Source organism: Colletes gigas, unplaced genomic scaffold (genome assembly GCF_013123115.1).
Source record: "Colletes gigas isolate AHSC1104 unplaced genomic scaffold, ASM1312311v1 Colletes_gigas_Sc00007, whole genome shotgun sequence".
NCBI classification, from domain to species: Eukaryota; Metazoa; Arthropoda; class Insecta; order Hymenoptera; family Colletidae; genus Colletes; species Colletes gigas.
This window is the reverse complement of record NW_025106636.1, coordinates 871,905-896,009: the sequence shown is the minus strand read 5'-3', so window position 1 is coordinate 896,009 and position 24,105 is coordinate 871,905. Positions and strand designations below refer to the sequence as shown.

General features: G+C 35.0%; 2 protein-coding genes and 1 long non-coding RNA gene across 7 annotated transcripts; 1 reads left to right on the top strand and 2 right to left on the bottom strand.

Annotated features, from left to right (window-relative positions):
• Nucleotides 1-57: 57 nt before the first annotated feature.
• LOC122396462 lies at nt 58-23,775 on the bottom strand. 4 transcript variants are annotated; one of them, XR_006259043.1, is made up of 4 exons: nt 23,293-23,775; nt 8,291-8,469; nt 1,195-1,283; nt 58-529 (listed from the first exon to the last, which is right to left on the bottom strand). It is a non-coding gene; the product is annotated as an uncharacterized LOC122396462 (long non-coding RNA). The 4 variants fall into 4 exon arrangements; XR_006259042.1 differs by lacking the exons at nt 8,291-8,469; nt 23,293-23,775 and adding exons at nt 3,007-3,170; nt 3,438-3,857; XR_006259040.1 differs by lacking the exons at nt 8,291-8,469; nt 23,293-23,775 and adding an exon at nt 3,007-3,857.
• LOC122396458 (putative inorganic phosphate cotransporter) lies at nt 2,120-10,804 on the top strand. 2 transcript variants are annotated; one of them, XM_043394896.1, is made up of 7 exons: nt 2,120-2,265; nt 5,873-6,006; nt 7,624-7,924; nt 8,287-8,525; nt 8,975-9,124; nt 10,059-10,436; nt 10,562-10,804. In XM_043394896.1, exons 1-7 carry the CDS (start codon nt 2,190-2,192, stop codon nt 10,787-10,789), a joined length of 1,506 nt encoding a protein of 501 aa, XP_043250831.1. In that variant the 5' UTR covers nt 2,120-2,189; the 3' UTR covers nt 10,790-10,804. The 2 variants fall into 2 exon arrangements, with proteins under 2 accessions (XP_043250831.1, XP_043250832.1); XM_043394897.1 differs by lacking the exon at nt 2,120-2,265 and adding an exon at nt 4,832-5,237.
• LOC122396461 (phosphatidylinositol-glycan biosynthesis class X protein) lies at nt 11,120-12,925 on the bottom strand. Its single transcript, XM_043394902.1, has 4 exons — nt 12,697-12,925; nt 11,753-11,879; nt 11,384-11,680; nt 11,120-11,278 (listed from the first exon to the last, which is right to left on the bottom strand). The coding sequence occupies exons 1-4, from the start codon at nt 12,828-12,830 to the stop codon at nt 11,123-11,125; spliced, it is 714 nt and encodes a 237-aa protein (XP_043250837.1). The 5' UTR covers nt 12,831-12,925; the 3' UTR covers nt 11,120-11,122.
• Nucleotides 23,776-24,105: the final 330 nt, after the last annotated feature.

The following is a 24,105-nucleotide window of genomic DNA, read 5'->3' as shown; positions in this document are numbered from 1 at the left end:
AAAGGATGATCGATAGAACTTTGATTCCATCTATCTCCTCTCGGGTTTCCACTCGTAGCAACCTCCTCGTGGTGAGACCTGGTAATCGGTGTTACCCACGATAAAAAAGCTTTTCTATCATGGGTAACACCGAGCTAATGGCTGCGTATTTAAATATCGGATAAAATTGTTAATAATATGACGCAGTTCTCTCTATCAATTTATTCAAATTGTGTGAATATCCAGATACTCTATCAGCGTAGACAATAACTATCCGTTTAGCCCATATGCAATTCACTCGAAACAGGAATCGGTACAATAATATTAAAATAGATCAACTATACTTTGTCGCGTCGTTAATAAATGTATCTTACCAAATCTGCGGAACGATGTGATATAAACATGTCTGCTGTCCTACACATCATGCACAGCAAGCACGTTAGGCATTACACAGGCAATTTCATAATCGATTGGCCGTGGAGGACGAATTTCATGGTCGCCTCGTTCTCCAGATTTGACGCCGCTGCTTCATAAACTTCTTCGGTGACATCTAAAAAAATGAAGTTTATCGTAAGCCACCGATGATACTGTAACACTTCCACGTGCATTTTATCTACCTTTCGTAGATAATAAGTCAACTCTTCGTGTACTTTGAGAAGCAATGCCTCGAAAAGCGGACGAAATATTAGCCATGTAATTCTTCAACAATATAGAAATTAGTAGATCGATACGTCTTTTGGTATATTAATTTCTTTTAACTGTAAAGCTGACAATGAGTAATAAAGTTTACGCGCACAAGAAGCATATAAAAAGCATATTAAATTCATCCCTTTCTTTCTTTCGTTGGAACGTCTGTGGGATTAAAAATTCTTTTTCTAATCTTAGATACACGCTTCGTGATTAAATTTAAATGCTGTTGATACGCACTATTTGGATTTGGGGGCCCTACGAAATAATTTAAATTTATTAATAATATTTTTCTTTTTCTAATTAAAGTATATCTTTTTAAATTGTTGAAATTTTATTGAAAGTGTAAATATACGCTTCGTGATTAAATTTAAATGCTGTTGATACGTACTATTTGGATTCGAAGGCCCTACGGCTTTTAAATGAATCATAATACATTAATTTAAATTCAAAATAATATTTTTCTTTTTCCAATTAAAGTGTATCTTTTTAAATCGTTGAAATTTTATTGAAAGTGTAAATATATACATGTGTTACCGCGTCACTTTCTTTTAGTTGCTTCAGACCATCGCTCTCTGCTTAGGCTCCTAAGTTTTCCTTGGTCTGGCGCCTATGATCTACAACAGAAAATACAGAGTAGTATTTTAATTGCGTTAAAAAATAACGATGGGCTTAGGGGTGTATCTAGCACAAAGTCAGAGTAATTAGAAATCTAGGTAATTTAATAACAATAGCACTCGTAGCTCGTATTTCCCATTGATCGTGATTCTCAAGTAGAATCTTATCGGTGCAAATATCAACTATCGCGAGACTCTGCTAGAAAAGTGAACGTTTATCGTTACGAGACGCGAAATAAACACGATGTGCATCTGAAATTCGATCGATACAATTGCGGATTGCTTCGTAATCTACGACTAAAGTTCGATCGAAAGGTATCTATGCATTTTATATTCGGTCTAAGATAGGGATAAACAGTGGCCTTTTTTTAAAAAACAAAGGAATATTAAAGTACAAGCTTGTCAGAAGTAAATTTACAGAAGTAAATTTATATTTACTTATTTTTTTTTATTACTCCCGATACTAAAACTTATAATTTTGTAGATAGTAGCGTATCAGCTGATGCAATTCACGAGACCGAAATTGATAATTTCTACCAAACATCGAATAATACTTTTACATGTAATATTAAATGCAATAATCGTGATATCGAACGAAATAATACTAGTAACTTTCCGTTTTGCGATAGTTTAATTTTCATTAGTGGACTGTATAACAACACATGTCTATTATGTTTTTTTCACTCAGATAAGAGAAGAAAATTGATAATAGGACGTTGTACATTCGCGTCGGCGAGCGTGCAAGTATGAAAAAGAAGAGTGGGAGAATCCCTTTTCGGCGATGGACTATAAAACCACGATCGACCGATTGATGGATTGTAGTGTCTTTTTCGCGATTTACCTCGGAACTCGACCCTACCGAACGAACAAGTTGGTCGTGTGCAACAGTGACTTCATTTTATCAACATGACGCACGCCGTGAAGAGAGTCTCGATCATATCCATCTCGGAACGAATGAAAATACCGACCAGCAAACCCCAAGGTACGAAACATTATTTCCAAAACAAATATTTCGACGATTCAGAACAAAGACCCTCACGACTAATAACACTATTTCTACCAGTGTTCGACGTCCAGTGGATCGATTTCGAGAGCACAAGTCCTAAATATCGAACGATAGATTTATTATCATCGTGAAAAGAAACCGAGCCGTTTATCGCAAACAACTTCGATCTATTTTCGCGTTCACGGTTCCACATCGTTTCTAACTGGCCTTCTGTGCCCGTCCAGCGACGCGATAATTCGACGAGATACTCGACGGAAGGCAATCTGTTTCTGATTTAATGACAACGATTACAGATAAGCCGTTATTTGTCACGATTTGTGCACAGATTAGCCGCGACAGTCGTCATTTAGAACCGTGCTTCTCACGTGTTTCGTGCTCTCCCGCCCGCGTAATCATTTTTCAACCTATTAAGATACTCTTTTAATATTTGCATCGATACCAGATTAACTTCACCGGTTTCAGACGCCATACTTAAACTCATGGAACTCAAGTAATCATCATTCGTCATCAATGTATCCACATGAATATATATTCATATTTATTTAAATCCTTTCGATTCAGGCGTTTCTCCAAGAGATCGCAGAAATTATTCGCTGAATTTCCTCGTTTGGATTTTGTATGTTTTAAATCGCGGTAACAATTAAGAACAGGTTGCACGATTCCAAGCAACGTTCCTTACGATAATGTATGTATCTTCATGCACAGTGTGTAGCATACCTACGTGACGAATCGCTTTAAATTCCGAGACATGACGCGAACAGATCCTCAATGTCAGATTTCCCGCGATGTCCTAGAGATGCGAAACAAACAAATTGCTCGTCCGCATTCTCTGCATTCCTGTAACGCGGGAATGCAAGGAATATAGTAATGCAGCCGGTTATCTGAAAGAGGCAAAGGTACACATAAACAAGAGGGCCTAATCAGTGCTTGCAAACTCGTTCAAATCGATTCGAACTGACACCGTTTAAAAAGGAAACAAATATTCCCCTTATACAAAATATTATCCTCGATCGTCTCTGTTTCTCGAGGTGTAATTATTAGAAATCGTAAGTTACAGCACGAATTGTTTGGCCCGACTTACGCAATTCGGTTGTCAGGGTCGATTCCATTGAAAGCAAAGGAAACATAGAGAAATAATAAGTAATTACAATTTATTTTGTCCTTAGAATTGTTTACTCGTTCCTATTATCTTGCGAAACGATCCGAACCATTACATCTCGCTCTGTAACATTTTATGCAACCTTTTTCTATCGCGAAAGCAAGACTTTATGGTATAGAAAAAAGTTATTTAATAAGAATATTTAGTTTTCGTATATCCAGTGAAAATTATTAATCCAACTTGAAAAACTTCGTTCAATGGCTGTGTACACGTTGACGATTGCATCTAAGCAAATTTTTATCTATACATTTCGTATTTTCCTTCCCAAGATCCGATTAGATTTTTATTGAAATCGATGCGTGGATAACGATGATTACCTCTTATACATTTTTGTTTTTCTGGTACGCATATAAAAATTCTAAAAGTCACTGTAAATAAATATTATACGAAAGGTTAAACATTTTCGCTGTTCCATTGAATTATTAAATCGCAACACCGAAGATCCATTAAACAAGTTGAATTAAAAGAAAAATTGATGCTTCGAAGAACGTGACTTTCAAGAAGAATTTCATTTATCTCAATGTGTATATTGCACCGTGATCAAATAATTATTTGCTCGAACATTTCCTCGTACAATTTAGAACGTTCAGATAATTAAGACAGCCTCTATTGCTTTGCAATTCAATGTATGTGCGATTATGCTCGTCGATTACCGAAGTTATTTCTCAATTTCGTAGATTCCAGATGCTCGACAATCCGTGAAATTTATTTACGTTGAATATTTTTTTAAATTAAATCCTTTTTACTAGAATATTTCAGGCGTGGATATCAAAGTAAAATACTTTGATTAATTTATTAAATAATTAGAACTTAATTCTCTGGCGACAGAAAGTTCGGAAACGCTTCTGTTTCGAGACACAATTTGTCGTTGGCGCGTGTCGATAATTGTAAACATTACGGGTCTGTTTATTCTCAATTCCAAGCAAATGTTGTAAGCTGTGTTTATTGTCTTTTTTGGACGAGCTTGTATATATATTACCACATCTGTTTAAAGACAACAACAGTTGCAGACTTTTTACGAACGATTACTTATACTTTTCGTGCAATCTGACGATTTAGGTGCTCGAAATTTTAGCCAAGATTAGAACGTCTCGAGTACGTCGAACAATAGTAATTCGAGTATGCTTTCAATTAATTTCTTTTATTAGAGAAGACACGAAAGGAGTTCTCTTCAAGATTCATTTCAACCAGAAAAAAGCCATCGTTATCCGTGAATCAATTTTCTTCCTCATCATCTTTTTAGGCGAAATAATTTGCAATTTTTTTTATTTTTTTCTAAATAAATAAATTATTTCTTCTCTTTCTGAACCTTCGTTATCCATTGTTTGTTCGTCCACGTATTGATTCGTTCAAATAAATAATTAATTTACGCAAGGGGTTGAACAACCACCAATACCGTGAAACGTGCATTTAATCGGAGAAAAGCGAACGATTACAAAATATGTAAATAATTCTTCCGTTCGATCGACCGTTTTTGTCACGGAAGAATGTGACTGATTAAACCAGAGACCGGATAACCGTGTCTGCTCTACCATAAACGCCTAGACCGTAGCAATTAAGTCGTCAATCAGCCGCGACACTTCCGCGCGCGCGTTGCTTTACGTCCTCTCAATTATTTAATTACGTAACATAAGTTCAATTCAAGTTTAAGTTTGTACAACGGTTAACTGCGATATAAATTAGCTACTAAATCGTACCATAAGGAAATAGAAGTGATTCTTTCACATACACACATAATGGATTATGAAACTCCGAACCGTGCAGTAAAAAATTGTAATGAATATCGCATGTAAGTTGTAATCTATATTTGTACGAAACTTATAAGATACTTTTCGTGAATTCCTTTGTGTCGATTTTCACACAATTTTTTCTGATCTCGGTTCAACTTCTCGATTAACGTTTCATAAGTAACAGAGATATTGTTATGTTAGAACCACAGCAATGTTTCTGGAATTTCTAATGGTATTATTTTGGTATTCCGTTTGGGTAAGAGTAAGGGAAATTATTAAAAATTATACCGACCAGTCTTAAGTTCATCGTTATCCAAAAACCAAAAACAGTAGATCAATATAGGTAAATACACCAGTATTTATGAATTTTGATTCGAATAAATTTTTTGCACCGTTAGACACAATTGGTATTGCACATAATTGCATGTTTTGTTCCTACATCCCGGCATTTAATCTTTTCTTTTGGCGCATGCATATCTCGACCGGAAAAAGATACAAAAGAGAAACATTGTTCGGTGAATAGAAATAAGCGTTGCAGTTAACAACGATCAACGCTATTAACTCTAAATTTACCATACCATTATTACCATTAGAGTCCGTAAATTTAACATACCATACTTGAACTAACAAAACTCGTATAAGTATTATTTGTTAACAATCCATTTAACTAAAATTTCTTTTTTGTCGTTTGCAGCATGGTTTGGATGTAGACACGTGCAGGTCATTTTGATGGCCTTGAGCTTCATGTCCTGCTATGCTATTAGGGTCACCACATCCGTGACATTGGAAGCAATGACGAATGCTTCCACTGCAAATCCTGACTTCGAAGTATGATCTACCTACGCATTTCCCGGTTAATTATTTATATATATTCGTTCTTGCCGGCGGGTTTACCTGTAACAGAGCCTTGAGACTTACAGTGATTCATTTGTTCGAAAGTTTGAAACTATCGTTTTCAAATATTACTCGTAAATAGAAGTCAATATTCATCGTAAGCTTCTTTTGAAGCCGTGAAATAAGAAAAATGTTTATTCGAAGGCGTAAATTGTGCCTGTACGCATACAAATTTCTTTCTCACGACATTAAATATGCGATAACGATTATAATTGCTCGTACCGGAGTGATCTGTGGATCTGCGAGCGCACAGCATCCGTAAATGTACAATTTGACGTGAAATTAATGACAAATGGTGAGCTAGCTCTTTCTGCTGTAAACAGTCCGACTTAAAAATAACCCCTTATCGCAAACATTAAAATGCATATATCTCGAGACCGTTTGATAGCGACCCTCGTACTAACATTAACATTATTATTTTTTAGGATAAGAATTGTTCGTTATAATTATTAATTATTGATATCGATGGGTCTTTACCCTTTATACAGGGTGTCTCCTCGGAAAAATTTTAAAGGGAGATCCTGGAGGCCAAATTAAGACGAAAATCAAGAATAGCAATTTGTTGATCGAGGCTTCGTTAAAAAGTTATTAACGTTTAAAGTTTCGACCTTACTGAATTTTTTTCTCGAAACTGGTTAGGAATTCGGGGGTATGTCTATTGACAAAAAATGGTTGCATTTGACTTCAGAACCTAGAAATAATTTTTTTAGAACGATTTGAAATTTTTTAATTTTTACGAAAAGTTTATTCATTTATCGATTTTTTTCTCGAAACTGGTTAGGATTTCGAGGGTATGTCTATTGACCAAAAATGATTCTAATTGACCCCCGCAACCGATAATAATTTTTTCAGAACGATTTGAAAAATTTTAAATTTGTCGAAAAGTTTATTCACTTATCGATTTTTTTTCTCGAAACTGGTTAGGATTTCGAGGGTATGTCTATTGACCAAAACTGATTGTAATTGATCCCCACAACTGAAAATATTTTTTTTAGAACGATTTGAAATTTTTTTTTTTCACCAAATTTATCCACATTCCTGAATTTTTTTCTCGAAAATGCGTAGGATTTCGGGGATATGTTTATTCACCGATAATAGTCGTAACTCACCCCCGCAACCGGCAATAATTTTTTCAGAATGATTTAATATGTTATTTAATTTTTTAATAATTTTTTAACGAAGCCTCAATCGAGAAACTGATATTCTTGATTTTCGTCTTATTTTCGCCTCCAGAATCTCTAAAATTTTTCCCCGGGGGGTGGCCGAACACCCTGTATACAATTGAACAAAACACAACTAACGCGCAACGTTCTCAAACATGGAAATTCTAAAACATTGTTGATATCCACGCTATACGCCATTTTGTTCTGTTCAATTCTAAGGGTTGAGATTAACAGGCACAAATTAATTGGGTTTATCGAATGTAATATCAGAATTCATTATAGAAAGTATCAAGAAGTCAATGATTAAACTTGGAAGCTAATTTCAAGTTAAAATTTGAATACTTTATTCTAAAATGATAGTCCGAGACGTTGGTATTGTTTGTTAAAGGAATTTTCATGGAACAGCGAGATCAAAGACTACATTCTGAGCTCGTTCTTCTGGGGTTACGTGTGCACACAAATTATTGGTAGCATAATAGCGCAGCGGTGGGGAGCTAAAAAACTGTTCTCCCTTGCCGTGTTTGTTTGCGGCGTGGCCACGCTTTTGGTTCCCGTTGCTGCCACTTACAGCGGCTGGGAGGCTGTTTGCGTGACAAGAGTGATCGCCGGGTTATGCCAAGGCACTGTGCTCCCATGTCTTCACACGTTGCTTTCCAAGTGGGCACCCGTCGAGGAAAGGGGGAGAATGTGTAAGTATTCTATACTATCCGTGGCGTTACCTCCCGTGCTCGCCACCAGAGGGCTCGCGTTGAATTATTTTCTAATTTCATTTGTCTAGTCTTAGGGCCCATTTCTTGTTATATGTTATAAATGTTGTAAACATAAATATTCGAACGATGATGCTCTGTTTACGTTAGTATCAGTTTCGTTAATTATACTATCCGTGACGTTACCTTCCATGCTCACCGCCAGAGGGCTCGCGCTCTCACAAGCGCTCTCACAACCCCTCGGTTGCTATATATACAATCCTCGACAACTTCCCAATATCCCAATCCTCTTTCTCGAGTTCCTAATTACTAAAGGCATTTTCTATTTGTTACGTGTAATTCAGCTACCTTCGTTTACGCCGGAGGCTGGATCGGAAACGTAATCTGTTTGCTGAGTTCCGGTTTACTGTCGGCTTCTTCTTTGGGCTGGCCCAGTTGCTTCTACTCTTGGGGTAGCATTGCTATTATTTGTGGCAGCCTCTTCTTTATCATTGGCAAGGAATCACCAGCTGTACACTCGAGCATACCTCAAGACGAGAAAGAATACATTGAGACCAGCCTCGGTATTACAGAAACGGAAGAGGTATTTACAAGAAAACAGAACAATATTACGCACTCTGCACAGTTTTATCAGTAACCCAAACATATACATTCCTTTATCAAGTTATCTTTCGAGGAGTTAATCAATTTGATAAACGAGCAAACGGCCAATCGTACCTGCAAACCTTCTGTTCGTCATCTTTTCTGCTGTACACAGTACATTGGACTAAAGAAAAGAAAATGACGTTGATCTTGTCCGCGGCGTTAATTTATTCTCTATTTTATTATTAATTTTTCCGGAATTTCTCTGATGGGCATATTTGCTAATACTTTGATTCAATATTAATTTTTTTAATCAGAGTCGCAACAACTAGAATTGATCATTTGGATATTTGAAATGAATTTATCTCCCTGTTAGTACGGATAATCAACGTTTTACTGTAATGGTCGACTTGTGATCGTGTTGTGACATTAAAGTGATTGTTTTTATAGGCATTATCGACACCATGGTTCGCGATGCTAACTAGTTTGCCAATGTGGGCATTACTGATTACGCAATCTGCTCAAAATTGGGGCTTTTGGATGCTCTTAACGAAAATTCCATCGTACATGGGTTCAGCCTTAGGGTTCGATATAAAAAAAGTAAGTAATAAACTGTACATACTCGATATTTCATAGCATGTGAAATAACAATGGTTTCTAGACATGGAAATAATAAAAAAAAATTTTTTAAAAACTAATTCGTATCGTGCATCGATAAAATTCGACAAAAATTACTAACAAATAATATTAACGGACTGTGATTTTGGAGATGTGGAATATTCGAGTATATTTACTATTTCACGTGTGTATTGATAATGTTTTGGGCCGTGAATGTTAATTATGTCCCATATGGGTCGTCAATGGCAAATTTTACGTTACTCGAATATCTATCTTTGATAATGAATCGTATGTATTCAGGACGATAGTGGTCAAGGTCATCGGCGATACGTTTCTTTAATAGTTGTATGATGCATATTCAGTGAAATCTTATTTTAAATTATTCTTACTGAATACCACATAATATAAATAACAGTTTCTTTTTACATCGACAAATTAAAATTGCAGTTGCATAAAATTAAAAATAGCTCCAGTAAATTTTATTAATTTTTATAATAATTATCCGAACAACAGAGGAATACCATTTTCTATTAAAACAAAAATTTACACCTTATACTATAAATAAATAAGGTATTAATTCTATAATCGAACAATGAAAAAATTCAGTTTTTGTCGAGGAAAAAAGAGAAGGAAAGATTGATTCGACAACGTTCGAAATTATTTCTCAGAGTAATTCCTGATTGCATAAACTTTCAGAGAAAAATTTCTCATAAAATAAATTGCTTCGAGTACTTGTTTTACAAAAATACTGTTCGGTATTTCCAGCTGATTTATTCACGTTCATTTTAATTTATTTCATATGTAATTAACTAACTTTTTTACTCTCCACAATAATTGAATCTTAGTAACTTCTTGGAAAATCGTTGCCGTATCTAATCATTAATCTTATACGTTTTACTGAAATGTTTTTCTTTAGAATGGAATGGTGAGTTCATTACCGTATCTAACAGCGTGGATTTGCAGTTTCCCTATCAGCTACATCTCAGATTTGCTCATCAAACGAAATATTTTTACGATTCAAACATCGAGGAAAGTTTGCAACACGATTGGCCAATGGATTCCGGCGGTTGCGCTAATCTGCCTTGGATATGTTGATAAGGAACATCCTGAAATAGCGGTAGTACTTTTAGTAGTTGCTGTTGCTTGTAATATTGCTATTTACTGTGGACACAATGTGAATCACATGGATCTTAGTCCTAACTTTGCTGGTACTTTAATGGGAGTTACAAACACAGCTGCAAACGTGTGCAGCATTTTGGCTCCGTTAACTGCTGGGATTATTGTCAAGGATCCGGTATGTATACACTTCTCTAACATTTAAGATAATTCAACCATCGAATACTATATGCAGAAATTTTATTTATCATTTTCTATAAAGCTGAAACTGATTACTAAATTTTGATCATCTGTATTTTCCAGACCAACATTTTACAATGGAGGAACATATTCTTTTTGTCAGCTGTAATATATTTCCTCGGTAATCTTATATTTATTTTGTTCGGCACGAGTAAAATTCAAAAGTGGAACGATCCGATAAAAAAAGAGAAAGATACAGTTTTGAACTGTGTAACGGAATCATCGATGGAAAATGGATACATACAGAGAGCAAAAGAAATTAAAAATGCGGAAATAGAAAAGAATATGTAATAGAAACATGACACGACAAAAAAAGAGAAGAAAATATAAAGTTCATCTGCATTTTATTTATCTTAATTGTTATAAAAGAAGAGCATACGCAGACCTAATATTATTATAGACATTATTTCTCTCATTAGACTACAAAATGTGCTTAAGACATGACTCCTGTATATAAATAGCGGTATGAATGTATTATATTTAATATTTATTATAAAAGTATAGTATAAATAGTTTTACGTTAATTGTCAAGAATTATCTGTTAAAAGAAGCATAAATGTGATTTCTTCTAAAAATATAAATTCGTATTATGAAAGTACTTTTAGAAAGTATATTCGAAATGTATTATTCTGTTTTTTTATGTGTACATAGTACGGATTTCCAAATTGTTCGTATAAGAAACATAGTACATAAAATAGTTAATAGTAACGTAATGTAAGTTACTGTAGTTAACATACTCAAATTACCAACTGGTATTTTCCATGCAACATCTTCTGTATCCTGGAAAGAGAATGTATAAAGATTGTAATATATACTCATCTGTAAAACTGCGGAACAAACTATTTTTGTATAATGGTACTTAATGTAGTAAAATATACTATTTACCCAAACATATGGAATCTCTCTCCATTTAGGAACAACTTCTATGCACGGAGAACACAAATCTATCTTTGAAACTCTGAATTCCCTAATCCTTTCCTTACAACCCAAAAGTAAATTTGGTTTCGGTAGAGTTACAGTCGTGTACATATTATTTTCATTAGGATACTGGTAACGCTGATGTACAGGAAGCTTTAATACAGATTTTACACCAATTAAAGGCGAACATATAGTAACATTTTGAGATTTTGCTTTTTCCATGAATAATTCTGTGTCCGTTTCTCCCACAGAACATGCTGTGGTCTAAAATGTAGCAAATAGAAAATATCTTATATAATAGAAATGTATTCAACGATTATAAATTTTGTTACTTACAACACCTAGTCTTTTTAAATCGTTCAATTCATTGATATTAGTATACAAGGAAGATGGTAGATTCAAATGCAGGGCAATGTTACACCCATCTATAAAATTATCAAAATCTATTTGATATATTAAGTACCTGCAAACAAGTTTTCTCTTAAATGTGAAAAAAACCTAAATATATGCTTAATTTAAAAAGTACAAACAATCTGTATCAATTGAATTCATATTATCCAAACTTAATAATTTAATTATTTTATTAGCACAGAATTTTTTCCAATGTTTACTTGCTTTTACTAACGACAAGAACAAGACCTTATTTTAACACCGCCATTGTAAAGAACATTTGTTTCAAATCTATTTTTATATGACCTTTCTTTATACTTAAGAAGAATATGCTAGCAATTGATTTTGCTGCTACTTTTTCCAATGATTTATCGATAATAATTTGACAATTCATAACAAGTTTATAACATACAGGCTGAAAGATGTATTTACAATCGCAAATGCAACAAAAATAATCAAATATCAATAGTAGAGATAAAATAATAATAATTGTACGTATGCAGAATATAAAGTATAACTTGTACATTCCAAAATATTCATTGTTTTTGTAGGTGTTTCTGAAAAGTTGTAGATAAAGTGTACAAGTTACGTATCAGTAAACGTATGAACATACCATTTACTAACATAACTACCGAATGTGTTCTTTAGTGTTTTTCGTTCACATTTAGCAATGAAATTTACCGTCACTGTTCTTAGTTATCAAATATTATTAATTTTAAACATTCAAATATTCAAATTATAATTTAACTTTTATTATAATTTTAGGTAGTAAGTAATCGATGATTAATTGTATGTTTGTTTATTAATTACTTTAAATAGCAAAAGAAATCGATTAAACAATGCGTACAATTTGTTCAAATAAGGAAGATTCTTTTTAATATCTGACTTACCTATGGAATCCTTCCCCCTCTACCATCGACGAAACGTGAACATTCAGACTCCGACAAAACTCAACATTTTGCAAAATTAGAACAAGAAACATACTCGTTTGCACCGAACATCGTTTAACTAAACGTAATGACATTGTTTGTATGAAAATTTTTATTAAATACAACCGAAATAACACATTTGGTTAGTTTTATGAAAGGTGAACACATACATGTTGCGTTAACTGCCATATTGATAGGATCAAATGGAGATGGTAACGATATATCGATAATCGCAACATCGCAGATTGCGAACCAATCCAGGACTTCCGGTGAGCAGAATGTTCCAGAACACAAGATGGCGAGAATTAACGGTTTTTGGTGGATTCAGTCGTAGCGAAGTGTTAATCGTTTGGTATGCTTTTTGAATATATTTTCTGCTTGCAAAATGCTTTTCTACAAAAAGAATGGGAGCTATCAAATGCACGACAAGTATTTTCTGCATGCAAATCACTGAAATTGGAAGATATTAAGGGTCATCAGGAACGGCGTCTACTCAACATAGAATTTTCTAGGTCAAGGTATGCACAAGCATTCACATCTTTCAATCATTGCATGATTATTTCTTTTGGAGAATAACAAAACTGTGTTGCATATTTTGGTTCGTGTACGTTCTGTGTGTCTATTTAACACCATTTCTACCACAGTTCTATGCATATTTCGACTAAAAGGTGTTTTTATGTAAACCACTGCCGTAACAATTGTTAATACGAATTATGTTATTTTTAATATCACGTTATCGAAAAAAAATAATTTAAAAATGTGTGTTAGTGTTGAGCAAAGTATTTTTCAATATTCCCTTTTATGTTTGCTTTTTCTAATATTTTAGTGCACAACCTTTCCTTTCTGTTTTATTTGATGTGCATTAATTTGCTGCTTTTTTTTGAAAATGTCACTTTCTTAAAGGGAATTCTTTTACTTTTTTTTGTGTGCTCCGTCTGTTTGTAGTTTTCAGTGAGTACAGTGTGTTCTAAAGTATTATTTATATAGCCTTGGGTCTTATCCTTTTTTATCGGTGTTTGGTTTGCTAATGTTTTTTCAGTAAATTAAATCATTTTTCGAATCATGATTTCAATGGATGTGAATGATTTCCTCTATCTCCCGCTTTTGTTATCAAAACCCATAATCCTGATTTGTTTATGGTAGAAAGAACCTTCCTGCATCGGATTATGTATATTATTACATAACCCATCGCATTTACAGTAAGTATTTTTATTATTATTGCCGTTAGAAAGCAAATTGTATCAGATGTGCCTATCGTTAAACCATAATGTTTGTTAGACTCATTACTTCGCCAATTTTTAATATTACTATATAACGTTGTATTTGTACTATAGATTTTAGTAATTTGTAGTATATATTCTTGTAGTGAATTTTTAGTAAAAAAAAATACCCAACGGAATAATACAATCATGTATACAGGGATTTTTTGGACTGGTGGTGTAACTCGAAGAAAGACGAATCAACATGAAAAAATAAATTGAAAATAAAATGTTAACAATGTTAATAAGTGTCTTATTTCTATAATTTACCTCGTTAGATATGTTTGTAACTTAGTTGTAATATAGTTTTGTAATTTATCTATAATATGTATTTGTAATATTTTATGTAATTTTTAATGTATCTTTAATATATTATTTATACATTTAACAATGCGTTTTTATACCAGATAAGTTACTGTGTATAGTGTAAATAAGATTATAAAGTGATTGTAAGTAGAGGTGATACAGGTGATCGAAACAGCCCTGCTTGCTATACAATCCGTGTAAAAGAACAAGACTAAGTTAAAGTCATAGATCAGGAGCAGAATATTGAAACCAGAGTGATAATATTGCTCCTGAGAAGAAGTTTGAAAACAAAGACAGAACGTCAAACAAGATGTAAAGACAAAGCGAACAAAAAAAACACGAAGGAATTATTTGTATAATTTCTGAAAAATGGGACCCTTCGGGGTGTAAAAAACACATCTCTGTGGATGTGTACAAAGTGTATCTATAAAAAGAAAACAACAGAAGAAATGAAAAAAGAAAAAGAAATCTATTTTTTCAAACTTCTACAACGGAGGGCTTGTATATATTTGTGTTAAAGTATATCGAAACAAAATTTCTTTTCAATGATCAAAACGTGACCGTAAGTGTCTGAAACGTGTTTGTTGTTTACAGGAAGTAAAAAAAGATTCGATTTCTGCTTTTCAACCTGCATGGAGGGAAGGAATTCTACACGGATGAGGAAAAATTTTCATTGATGGTGGTTCGTGTAAAAATGCCGAAGAACGTAAGCCCACGTTCCATAATATTACGTTATTGTGCGTAATATTGCAAGCGAGCCAAATTGAAGCCGAGGGAGATGACTCAAGCCTCAAGGCTTCGTACACTTCGGTTTGCTTCGTTCGGTCGACGTTGGCCCGGTTTATCTCTGGCCAATTCTGAAATAATATTAGATTCGGTCTCTCGTACTCTTCGCAGTCTGTCGTTTAAGGCTGCATTGCCTGTTCTTTGTCTTCTTAAACGACGTTCGTCCGCATTCACATGACCGACTTTGACGTAATAATAGGCTCATAGAATCTCGATACAAGAAATCGAAAATCCATTCCAGTGGAATGTAATTTCTTTGATGAACACCCCCGCTAGTTTTTCGATCGTTCTTAGATTTTAAGAATTATTTGTATTCTCACATATCTGCACATGCAGTATGGGATTTATATTCGGCCATTGCGAAGCCGTTTTAAACGGATGTGCGACATTATAGTAATAACTATTCTCGTACGAACTAAGATTAATGTTCGTTCAGGATCATTGCCCCGCTGAAAAGATCTATGGAAAGTGCAAATTTGTTGGCACTCTGCTTTAAGTAAGCTTTTAAAATATTTAAATATATCATTCTAATCGATAGTCCACTCGTGGAATTGGTATTCATATTCATATTCAAGAAATTATAATATCAGGAATAATTTTGTTTTCTGTGACTCGTAGGGCAGAATTTATGCTGAAATTCAGGATTGTTTTCGGACGAGCATGCGAACGATTTCGAAAACGGCGAGCGTAGCAACGGTGACACGTTTCCCGACCAGTTTACTCCGCTCGTTTAAAGATAACACAGATTCTCACAGCCTTGCCCAGACAGTCATGCATTTTTACGCCGACGGTCATCGAAGAGTAGATGGACGATATGAAATTTTTTTATTTAACTTTGGATGATATCTGTAAGTGTGATTGTCCGTAAGTTAATCTCTCGAACGATGATTGGTACTCCCTTGAATATATTAGTAAAGAGAAACCCGGAACTCTGAGTCTTGGCAAGCCTAACTGCCAGCCAGCCACCGCGAACCGAGCCCAAGCGAACTGAAGCAAGAAACAGAGGCAGAGTTGGGTGGGTTCAGGCTGCTCGAGGCTACCTTTCGGGTTCCGGCTGAGCTCCTGCCATCCCAATTAACATCTGCAAGCCAATTTACCTGACAGGTGTAGGAGGTTAGCATTATCTACATAAGTAGATACAGTAACAAAGTTTAGACTATCGCATTACATTATAGATATAATAGAAACTGTAAAAATGAATTTTTTTTATTTTTATTTTTTATTATCCGTTCGAGTACAATCTATGAAACAATGATATTTATGAATACACTTGTGAATACATTTAGCATTGTATCACAGTGGCATTTATTTAACAATTAGTTAAATTGGATATGGCGAAACGAGAAGAGTATAATATTCTATAAACGCTGTTCCTGTTTTGGGGAAATATTTTAATGGGACCTTCTAGAGGCCAAAATAAGATGAAAATCAAGAATATCTATTTGTTTATGGAGGCTTAGTTAAAAAGTTATTAACGTTTAAAGATCCGCCCGTATTGAATTTTTTTCTCGAAAATGCGCAAGATATCAGGGGTATGTTTATTCATAGAAAATGATGATAATTGACCCCCGCAACCAAAAATAATTTTTCCAGAACGATTTGAAATGTTTTTTTTCGCCGGAAAATCAGTTCACATTCCTTAATTTTTTTCTCGAAAGTGAGTAGGATTTTGGGAGTATGTCTAATGACCAAAAATGGTTGCATTTGTCTTCAGAACCTAGAAATAATTTTTTTAGAACGATTCGAAATTTTTTTTTTCGCCAAGAAATTTAGGCATCTACTCGAATTTTTTTCTCGAAAATGGGTAGGATTTCGAGGGTATGTCTATTGACGAAAAATGATCGTAATTGGCCCCCGCAACCGAAAATAATTTTTCCAAAACGATTTGAAATTTTTTTTTTCGCCAAGAAATTGAGGCATCTACTCGAATTTTTTTCTCGAAAATGGGTAGGATTTCGAGGGTATGTCTATTGACGAAAAATGATCGTAATTGGCCCCCGCAACCGAATATAATTTTTTCAAAACGATTTGAAATTTTTTTTTTCGCCGAAAAATCAGTTCATATTCCTTAATTTTTTTCTCGAAAGTGAGTAGGATTTTGGGGGTATGTCTATTCACCAAATATGGTTGCATTTAACTCCAGAACCTAGAAATAATTTTTTTAGAGCGATTTGAAATATTTCAATTTCGTCAAAAAAATTCAGTACCTACTCGAATTTTTTTTCTCAAAAGTGGGTCGGATTTCGAGTATATGTCTAATGACCAAAAATGATTGTAATCGAACCCTGCGAGCGAAAATAATTTTTCCAGAACCATTTGAAATTTTTGAATTTAATTTTTTAATAACTAATTAACGAGACGTCAATCGAGGAATTGATATTCTTAATCGTCGTCTTGTTTTGGGCCGTAGAATCTCCCATTAAAATTTTTCCCAGTGGTGGTCGAACGCTCTGTGTATTGCATATAAAGGCAACACTATATCCTCAGAAAATGTGACAAATATTAACAGAGAAATGTGACGGGATTAATTTATCAAGCGTTTAACGTTAAATGTACTATCCAACGGCAGTTTTCGGTGGCATTTTCGAAATACACCAATAATAAACCATCTTGAAGCTGTCCATTAACAAAAATGAACGTAATTTTGAAAATCGTCGCCATGAAGTCCTTCCATGCAACACGATATGAACGATATTTCTATCATTCTAACATTCCTCAAATATATTTGTATAAACATCTAAAATAGAGCTTCTTCCGTTTCATTAATTTTCCATTAGTTTCGATTCGATATCATTTTTCTTCCTTAAGGCCACTTTCAAGGTTATGGTGTCATATGTCCTTGAGCTCGCCTAGGTGTCCATTACAATATTAAATTATAAAAATCGTATTTCAATGCGTAAACAAATGTCGATGACCTTGGAATAATTGATCACCATAGGATGATACAACTCGAAACCATTTCGATCCCTCTTTCTAATTTCTTTTCACCTTAAATAGCGACGCAAATAATTTAGATCCTAGATTTTAGTTAGACGTATGTTAATAATGTTCAACTAAAAATTGAAAAAAAAATATAAAATATATTCCCGGAGAAAATTTTGTAAATAGTTTCTCGCACGGTCCATAGTCCCAAAGATCAACTAAAAGTATGTTAATAACTCACAGTGTATGTAAAAAATGAAGAAATTGGGATTCCGTTTCTGTATTTATCCTTTGAAATTTCTGCAATTTCTAATGGCTGTTTGTGGAAAACAGTAATAATCGATGCGCGTAGGAATATCGGAAGTAGCGTACTTCCTAATTTGTTTAGTCATATTGGCCCGATATTTTTATCCACGTATGTATTGGTCTCGTATTAGGAGCGTACGTTGTCTCAACAGCCTCGCAATAAACATCGGTATGGCATCCGCCCGCGTCAGAATCTTAATTTACCAGGCGTGTTGCGTAACTGGTCTATTTTCATGCATTCCGAATTCTGCTACTTGTACGTATCCATAGTATTTCCAATCTCGGTTAAAACAATACCGCTTGTAACAGTTACGTGTACCGAGTATCGAGTAATTGTCCACAAAGTTGCACGGTGCATGTTCAACGATTCCTACGAAGGACTCTTGTTATTATTCGTGCATACCGAGCGCGGAACCCACGGATCGGAGCTTAGAAGACCCCAGAGGTTTTTATTTTTGGATACATCTTGTATGCAGATCAACGTTTGACGACTGAGTCTCGTAAATAAAGTTCTATCATTTTATCTCTATCCTTTAGCTCTCTTTTTTTGTTTGTTTACATTCTAGTCGCTCTACTAGCATTTTTAGATCCTAAAATGGTACATCATTTATATAAAATACTCGTACAAAAGAGTAGATAAAGCAAGGAGTCTAATAAATAAAGTTGTACGATTTTATGTCTATTCTTTAGCTGTCTCTCTTTCTTTTTTTGTTTGTTTATATTCTAATGGCTTTAGTAGCATTTTTAGATCCTAAAATGGTACATAATGTATATAAAATATTTGTACAAAAGAGTAGACGAAGCAAGGAGTCTCATAAATAAACTTGTACGACTTTATCTCTATCCTTTAGCTGTTTTTTTTTTTTCTTTTTTTGTTTGTTTACATTCTAGTGGCTCTACTAGCATTTTTAGAACCTAAAATGGTACATAATTTCTATAAAATACTCGTACAAAAGAGTAGACGAAGCAAGGAGTCTAATAAATAAAGTTGTACGATTTTATGATTTTATGTCTATCTTTTAGCTGTCTTTTTTTTCTTCTTTTTTTGTTTGTTTACATTCTAGTGGCTCTACTAGCATTTTTAGAACCTAAAATGGTACATAATTTATATAAAATACTGATACAAAAGAGTAAATAAAGCAAGGAGTCCCGTATAGTAGAACATCAGTTTCATGAAATAAAGAATACTTGAATTTCTTCACTATATATTCCATATATTTTATTTGAATGATTTGTTCACACCACAAATGGTTTTCAGTTTTAGGTGGACCATCCTGTATACATATATACATACGTATAGCGGTAAATATTAGGAGCCACCTAAGTTTCGAAGCATTAGTATCGTTTGTATGCACAAGTCGCGCTGTTTGTATGTACGGAAACGAGTGGGTGAGTAAATGAAGACGAATCGTTGGTCGTTAATACAATTTTAAATCAAATACTGTAAATAGAAAAATTGTACGAATGAATAATATCGATCGTCGAAAGAATGCGAGAGCTACGGTTTGAATAAAATCCAGCTATTGCATTTTGAGTAACAGCCTCAGTCTGAGGAATTCAATTCAAATCATGCCAAATCTCGGATACGTATATAAATTGGTAAGGTGTGTGCACTTCGTTTCAGATTCGTCTAGAGAACTTTGGTCCGACTTCTGGCATGGAGATTGGTATTATATCATAGTCCACAATGCGATAAATGATGACTAAACTCGGAACAATTTTTTTTTGCATCGTTGGTAGGATTTATTAAACGTGCAGGATACATATTTCGTAATATGTGGGGCCCACTTAGGGGTATCTGTGTATCCCAAAGGATCGTCGTGAATTAATTATCCATAAAATTGTTACTGCACCAGAGCAATAGATTTAAATCCGTTTGTCGACCTTAGATCCAGAAGTGCGTTCGATAATATCATTAAGATTGGTTTTGCTTTTGTCCAGTTGATTTATATGATCGCCATGGTCCCACCTGGGAGCTTGCAAGAGATTCTACACGTGTTGTAGGGTGGTCTGATCTTCAGAAAAAGACGAAGTAGCTTTTCTGAAGATCAGATTGGTTTTAAACACTCGATGCTTTTTATTTCAATTAAAAATTACCACTTTGTAGCTCGAAAGAGCACTAAAGCAGGGAAGCTACTTTCATACAAAGTGTTCAACTCGATGCCAATGATCTAAACAATCTGTGAATCGTCTGATGGCACACATAGTACGGATCAAAATTAACCCACTTTCGTCAAATGCCATGTTTATTTGTCACTTACGATTCTACGCTTTTATCCCCCAATATACATAGTTTGTATCAGAATCCAAGATAATCGAGCGATCTGTTTTACCCACGGCCGGATCCCCGAGATCTATGATCGCGAGACAAAAAGATCTAACATTCCAGTTTTATTAAGAAAAATGTATCGATTAAATTGACCCAACGCATCGTTAATAATATACACAGAGTTTACAGAATTTTTCGACTCGTCTTCTCCGAATTTGGTGTAAAAAATTATCGTGATCGATACATTTACACGTTAGCAAGATCAATTAAAACACTTCCTCTTCGTTAATGATCGAACAGTCAATTTTAGTGTTCACTTTGCAAGATCAGGTACTCTTTTTCAACCACAAAGCGTTTGCAAATTATTTTCTTTTTCCATTCTTAAAAAAATGTGAATAAAAATGAAATTTTACAGAAAAAAATTGTAGAAAAATGGGTAAAATCGTTAATTCGGTAAACGTATGACTTGATTCAGAGCTCGATGCATTGTCCTAGAAATGAATTCGCGGTCGCCAAAGACGAAGGATCGCGTTCTCGCCTCTTTCCTGTCGATCTATAGCGCGCTCGATCTCGTTCCGAATGAATGGACTTTCAATTTTGCAGCAAATGCAATAAATCGACGAAGTTTGAGCGATTCCTCGACTCGAGAGCCAAAACGAATCGACGCGATGTTTTCGTATTCATCGATCCCGATCGAATTTGTCCTAGAAACTTGGTGTTTCTTACGAGCACGGATGCCACAAGGGACCACCGGTGATTTCGGTGCCGCGATCTATTAATAGGAACGCAAACGCGGGTATTCCTGACTGTTCGTACGTTCCTACCTTTAATTGCCGCTGATCAGACTCGAGGAAAACTTCGTCGAATTAATTATCCATGAGCACGATACTCGAATGAATCGATCATCGACTGCGATCGACGGTGAAACGTTTCGATCGCAATAGATCCGCGAGCAATTTCTGGTTGGCACCAAGACGGCCCTGAAACTAAGATTACTTAACACTGCTTTTCCTCAATGGAACCTCGAATGTGAAAATATTAGCCGCCAAACATTTGGCGTGTTTCAAATTTCACGTAATGCTCGCGGCAAAAGGAGTCTTTTTTTACCAAAAATCAACGTGGTACTTTAAAAAAAGAAAATGAAATGGCAAGAAAGAAAGAAGAGTTCAAACTTCGTTTTTTGGGGGCCCCAACAATTTTAGTTCTGTTCCTTTTTTTTTTAATAATCGCAGAGTTGGACGAATTTTATTTATTAGTAATAAATAGAAATTTTAGATTTGTTTTTTTGAATCAAACATTTTTATTCTTGGTTCGTTTCGTTCGATCCAACGATTCGAATAATTAATATTCGAAAGTGTACATTTAGAGGTAATTTTAATTGTAATAATTAATAATAATTGTAATATTAATTGTATTAATAATAATAGTAAAAAACAGGGCGTAGCTACGACCGTAACGTCTCTAACTTGGAAAGCTTTTTACAGAAATTTCTCGATCCAAGGTCGCTTCAAGTTCATAGTATGCTAGATCGATGGATTCGTATTAACGTCGACCACGACGCGCTATAATGGAAACTGCATGATTCCGTTTAAAAAAGTCACCGATGACCTTGAAATCGCGTGTAAAAAAAAAGAAAAAAAAAAGGGGAACCTTGAAAGAATTTTTCGTCTCTTCGAACAGCGAACCTTTGTTTTCAGAACGTTTTTTATACAACGATAAATAACGAAAATATTCAGGGGTTCTGGTTCTCGTGACTCACCCTCCACGTATATCAAAAATTTCTGTTACTATCTATTATATGGGGTGGCCAGAAAGATTGGGATCAAATTTATACTATGCGTAATCGAGGCCAAGTGGATGGAAAATGTTTATAGATATTTACTTCCGGGTTATGAACTCTCGCGAATATTCCAACTGTATTAGAATTAGTAGTAAATGTATTTCGAATTCATTGCCAAAGCTGGTCTTCTGTTTTTATCATTATTATAAAATTATTGCGATCCATTTGTAAATGGACGACTCGAAAAGCATTAACGGAAGTTAATTTTATTTTACAGCTGTTAAAAGGACCCCAGGCTCGACCCTTAAAGGATATCAAGACACGTTTGTGAACAATATACAATAAAAGCAGGAATATCGATCAACAGGAGAAATAATGTGGTCAAATGGAAGGAAAATAGATCGATCTAAAATGGTTTGTAATGTATTGCATCGTTCGTTATATCGAAATTATATCGCATTGATGATTCAACGAATCAATGCGAATAGAAAGAGATTCTCAACAAAAAAATTTGTGGAATGTGATACCACGTTCCAAACCGAAAAGTATAAAAAATCGGTTACACATCGAGGCATTTAAAGATTTAAAAGAAAATTTGAATAGAAAATGTGTGGGTAGATTAAAAAATGAAATTTTGCAAAGAAATGTAATCAATCCCACTGTTATTAGATAAAAATATTGCAAAAATTTCGAATCAAGTATACTAAAATATGTTTTGAGTAATTGTTACAACTCGTGGAGCAAATATTATTAATAATCGAGGTGCAAAAGCAATTTAATATTTTCTGCGTAGAAAGGCAAAGCATCGTACGTAATACTACTTGCATTCTATACTCGAATATCGAATAAAATGTCCACGTGTGTGATCAGTTTCGCTCTTCATCGATGGTATAGTCGAGTTAAATATTATTTATTATGCATTGTCTCACGCAGAGTCGCTAGTTGTCCGTAGGATCCGTCCAGGTACACCCTGTATACTCGTAGAGAGCGTGCATTCGTCAAAGTTCACGTTCTTTCCCTTTTTTTCTCGATTCCCAGCCAACGGAGAAGCCGGGGAGAGCAGTTTGCTCGTCGATGATGGTTGCAGCTGCTATCATCGAGCACGTGCGTCTTCCACGTGGCCCGCTGATTTCGGTGTAGATCGAAAGCTCGGTGTTTTCCAACGTTCGATCGGCCAGCACGACGATTAAACCGTTCCCGGTTTGGCAGGGATTGCCATAACGAGCGAATACCGCCGTGAAGAACAAAGGTGATCGTTCGATGGGAATCGGAACAGGGTTGAAGGAATACAAGAAGGTAGAAGAAAAACGGATGTACCAGAAAACGAGCCCACCGAAGGTAGTTGGCTGTCTCGCTTCGACGTCTATTTTCATCTCACTCGACCGAGCAAGGCGGTTGTAGCTTTCCGTGACCACCCCTTGTCACACTTTTGGTATCATCTCCACCTAAAAAGGTAGATTGGCCCATGAACTAACACGGTCCCGTATTGGCCCGGTACGCCGGCCAATCGTCGAGCTCGTTACATTCTAGGATCACGTTGCACGCGCTTATATTGGGAGCCCCCGTTCGTTTCCCCGACAGAACGGCTCTCTAACGTAAGTGCAACACGTCGGTGTTACTTCTGGTCGTCGGCCTTTTTTCTTTTTGCTCTATTTGATTATCGCACGACAACATTAGCCGCCGGGGACACTCTTCGAGAACCATAACGGGGGACCGGGAGGAGGAGAGGAAAAGGGAGACTA